Genomic DNA, 5,000 nt, shown 5'->3' on the forward strand with positions numbered 1-5,000 from the left:
TTGTATGTAAGCAGATGTAAGAAACAATATGTAAACAGGGCAAAGAGTCACTTCAGTAGCTTGGTATTGTGCCAGTAGTTAAATTGTTATGATTGGCTAGAAGAGGTGTGTTAGATTCAGTGAGAATTAAGTGATCTTAATGTACTTAATATGCTCCTAATATGTTATTTGTGTAGGAGGACAGTAAACAGGCTCAGTTTCTGGCCCTGGCTGTAGTTTACTTCATCTCTGTGCTAATGGTGTCCAAATACAGAGATATTCTGGAGCCTCACAACGATAAGAGAGTCAGCAACCAGCGCTCGCATTCAACACGAAGCACAGGTGACATGCACAACTAAACTTTACTTAGTTAAATGTGAATGCATAATGTTGGTCTAAGCTTTAGGATACAGACTGTACTAAGATGGTTAATATACAATCTGATTTGCACTGGGCTGCAGCTAAGAATTATTGGTAAAATAACAGGATTATTCTTAAACAAATAAATCAAGTCAGTATTGTATTACAGTCTGTTAGAATGACCGTGTGGATCATATGAACATTATAGGGCATTAATAGACTGATTTCAGGTGCTTTATGCATGTCTCACTTGCTGTGCTGACGAATGCTGTGGTCCTCTGTATGTGTAGAGAGTGTCACCTCTGACCTGGAGAATGAAGTTTCTGTCTGTCGCAAAGACTCTGCTGTTGCAGACGAGCGCACTGCCGTCACCCCTGGCAACTCTGAATCACGAAGCGCACCAGACGCGGTGTCTGAGGCCCTGTCTACCTTGTCTTCAGAGGTCAGGAGACGACAAGAGGTCACTGACAAGGACGGTAAGGGTAAGAACGTGAAGGATATCCTGAGGAGCCTGGTGAGCGCACCTGCTGATGACATCATGGTAGATCCCAGCCTGCTGCCCCCTGCATTTCTGGGCACTGTGGGGGATGCTGCCCATGACCAGAGTATCCAGTTCCGCTCATTTGACAGGTCAGTAGCATGTAGCCTATTAAGTGACAGCTCTCTATCAGTTGATATATTAATGATCAGGTACAGTTGAATCCTGGATTTAAGTCTAATACTGCCAACAGTGAATTGCCATCAAATAGATTTTATTTGCATAATATTAATTGGCAGTTGTTCATGTTTATACATACTGAAAAATTTGTAGTACATGCTGAATAATTCACAGTAAATACTGAATAATTTGTAGTAGATACTGATAAATTCATAGTGGATGTTGTGAAATAATTCACAAATAATTCATTGTACATATGCAAATTCATAGAATTTTATGTTAGGGGTTAATTTATGCATTAATAAATGTATTAGTTATTAATTAGTCATACATTAATACATAATTATTGATTAACTATAGTTATATATATGATATAGTTTTATATATAATGATTTAATCTAAAAGTTATACCCCAATAAACTGAATACATAATAAATTAATTAATTTGTTGACTGACAAAATTGATTTGTTGTAAACTGACAAATTAATGATTAGTTTTGATCTAAATCATCGGTCTTACAGATTAGTTATACTTTACTACACTGAGATTAATCAGATAATTTATAGTTATTTTAACTGCCTAGTTAATTTGTAATAAGTAAAGTGAAATAAAGTGACCTGTGCTCTGTGAACACTTTAAAAGAATGTTTAGAGGTGAAAGTGTCAGGCAGTACTGAAGTTCCCATGGTAACGCAGCAGGAGCTGCTGATCTGAGCTCTTCCCTCTGCCCTGAAGCCAATTAAGCACTCAAAACCACAAAGAGAATGTTTCAAACTGCACATGAAAACCGTTTTTGGCTGCGAGTGCAAGGTAGCTTCTCTGAAAGGCTCTCTGAACCGCGCTGTTTCATCTCTGACTCGTCTCAAAGCACGTCCTCCGTGTGCACTCTCATAGCTCAACTGCACGTCTGTCTGCAGGAAAACGCATCAAAACAGCACAAATAGCTGCCTTCAGTGACACGCACGCCTGCCTGAGTGTGTGTGCATTATATGTTTGTCTATTGTGAGAACCGTGCTGTAACACGTCACACTCGGAGTTGCTGCTTTTTCTGTTCACATCTCTTCTGTTTTCAGGCCTTTTCATCACTATTTTCATATTTATAGCTGGTTTGGTAGCAGGGTAATTGGCAATCAAATTAGCTACATATCAGTCCAAACATTAGCTTTGTCAGAGGCAAGTTTTCTAGCAAATCTCTGCTATTCTGTGCTGTTTTGGAAAAAGTGCAGTAAGAATTTACCATTTAACACATGCTGTGATTTTACATAAACTCATAGCTCATTAAAACATACAAAGAAATTGTGTTGAAAGTGCATATTATAAACTTTCAGTTGTCTTGTTTTGCTGTTCTTTAGATTTTTGCTGTTTTTGTCAATTTTTTTATGTTAAAACAAGTAGAAAAGCATCATAGGTGCAGACTCAAATCTGGCCATACAGAATGGAAATCAAATGTATTTGTAATTCAGTATGCATTGTATAATTGTTTAAATTAACAGCAAAACAAAAATAACTCTAGACTTATAATGGTTTAAGGATTAGGGTTATCATCATCGTGATCATCATAGTTAAGGCATACTGTCACGGGAGGCAGAGCCAAAGACAATGGCATGACTGAGATAAAATCAGACTGCTGTTATGTGTGTAGATAAGGAAAAATGACACCTAAACTTGACCTAATCATCAAAAGCAAATTCATACTGCCAAGGTGGGCATCAAAAATGTTTATGGTTCATTCATGTCTTATCTGTGATGGCTCAATACATTCAAGTGACCTTTTGGCTTTGAATGGGTAAAAAATGCAATAGAGTCTGGCTGCAGACATGCGCTCTCTGCCACAATGGCAGAAGCAGCCCAACTTTTGATTGCTTCTGTTTAGCGATATCATCACTTAGTCCATTTTCCGTCCATAACACGGCTAGAGAGTTACGTTTAATGTACTTCCTTATAGAAAAAAACATAGAACCCATTAAAAGTGTTTGTTAGTTCCTGGTGGTTTTAAGTTGTTGCTAATGGTATTCTGTGTTTTCCTGATGGATTGATTTCACAGTGGAAAGGATTTTGATCGTTTAATCAGGTGTTTTGGGACTGATTCTAGATGCATTAGATGGTTGCCATTAGAGGCCATTAGGAAACAATCAAGCCAACTCCCGTTAGGAAGCAAAACCATGAGGTTTTATTCCTAACAGCCCTGCAACACAGTTACGTTGTGACCGTACTATTTTGGTGCCCATGGCGTCATCTGCTTGGTGGTTTTCTACATTGTCACAACATTGAAATGTAATTTCTCAGAAAGTTATGACAACGTTGTCTGACAACTTTCTAGTTGTGACGATGTTGACAAGACAGCAAAACTAATCGGCAGCTACGTCAACTGTACGTCATCACAACCTCCTAGAATCATTAATAAGTTCTATTTTAATATTTTAAAAGCATTTTTGTTTTTTTCTGCAAATAAACCCAACAATGTCTTATTGTCAGGGTTGGTTTTATTTTGAAAGTTTCCATATTTAATTATCGTATTATCAGTACAGCAACGTTAATATACATTCAGTGTAGCTCTTGTTGTCCAGCAATATGTGCTTTGCTGTTTTTCCCAATAAAAGAGACAAAAAAAAACCCTGCTGTGGCAGAGCATACACTGATGTCATCAATAAGCTGGCGGTGCATGTCAGGCTGAGAGTGCATGCATGCAGCCAGACCATTCTCAGAAAATGACATACTCTACTGGACCAGTTACATTTTTTAAATGCAGCTGGAACTTCAGATTCAAACACTGGTGTGCTAGTAATGAAATAAAAGCTTTTTTAGCAACAACAGAACTGTATGAATCACATGCACATATATTGAGTTTACAGAGACATGTAAACAGTGCTTAGGGTTTACAGATATATACTTGGACTTAACTTAATACTTACTGAATATTTGTTGAATATCAATGTATAATCTAACTATGAAGTCTCATCATTTCCCTTTCTGTCTATCTGTAAGACATTCATACAATGCAGTGTTTATCTGTGGAGTGCTTTGTCAAGTATCAGTAGCTGCTCATGTCTGCTCAGGGATTACTGTGACTCCTGAAGGCAGAGGAGCTGGAGAGGATACGCTCACAACTACAGTGCTGTTAGCTTTACAGCAGTTACGTTTACCGTCATTAGCTCCACTGCCTTTAACGACCTTCAGCTCCACTGCCTTTAACGTCCTTCAGCTCCACTGCCTTTAATGTCCTTCAGCTCCACTGCCTTTAGCTTCATTTAGCTCCTCTGCCTTTAGCTTCATTTAGCTCCTCTGCCTTTAGCTTCATTTAGCTCCACTGCCTTAGAGCTTCATTTAGCTCCTCTGCCTTTAGCGTCATTTAGCTCCTCTGCCTTTAGCTTCATTTAGCTCCACTGCCTTTAGCTTCATTTGGTTCCACTGTCTTTAGCTTCATTTAGCTCCACTGCCTTTAGCTTCATTTGGTTCCACTGTCTTTAGCTTCATTTAGCTCCTCTGCCTTTAGCTTCATTTAGCTCCACTGACTTCAGCTTCATTTAGCTCCTCTGCCTTTAGCTTCATTTAGTTACACTGAATTTAGCTTCATTTAGCTCCTCTGCCTTTAGCTTCATTTAGCTTCACTGCTTTTAGGTTTGTATCATTTAGATTAGCTCCACTGCCTTCACTTAGCTCCACTGCTTTTAGCTTCATTTAGCTCCTCTGCCTTTAGCTTCATTTAGAAAAACAGGTAGCTTCCTGATTATGTTGCAGGCTGTGAAGTGTTGACAATATTGTAACATTAGTGGCAATCCCCACCCCCATTTATGGAGATCTGCACAAGCACAGTAACCAGAGCAGCCTGCAAATTCACATTTTTATATGTTATTTGAGCCAGATGCTGCAACCTATTTAGAAAGGTTTTGGCAGATCTTACCAGTGATTTCAAATATGTGAAACACTACTTTGATCTTCACTTTTGAGTTTTTGAAATAATTACAAAATTACAGCAGGTTTTTTTTTTTGATTGCCAGTGATA

At 38.3% G+C, this 5,000-nt stretch overlaps 1 protein-coding gene across 2 annotated transcripts in view; it reads left to right on the forward strand.

Annotated features, from left to right (window-relative positions):
- lrba (LPS responsive beige-like anchor protein) overlaps nt 1-5,000 on the forward strand; it is a 350,478-nt gene that overhangs the window by 115,100 nt on the left and 230,378 nt on the right. For both annotated transcript variants that reach the window (XM_037532971.1, XM_037532972.1), the window contains exons 28-29: nt 177-321; nt 630-969. In XM_037532971.1, the coding sequence (XP_037388868.1) occupies nt 177-321; nt 630-969 (485 nt within the window). The remainder of the gene's footprint in view (nt 1-176; nt 322-629; nt 970-5,000) is intronic.

This window comes from Pygocentrus nattereri, chromosome 22 (genome assembly GCF_015220715.1).
Source record: "Pygocentrus nattereri isolate fPygNat1 chromosome 22, fPygNat1.pri, whole genome shotgun sequence".
NCBI lineage: Eukaryota > Metazoa > Chordata > Actinopteri > Characiformes > Serrasalmidae > Pygocentrus > Pygocentrus nattereri.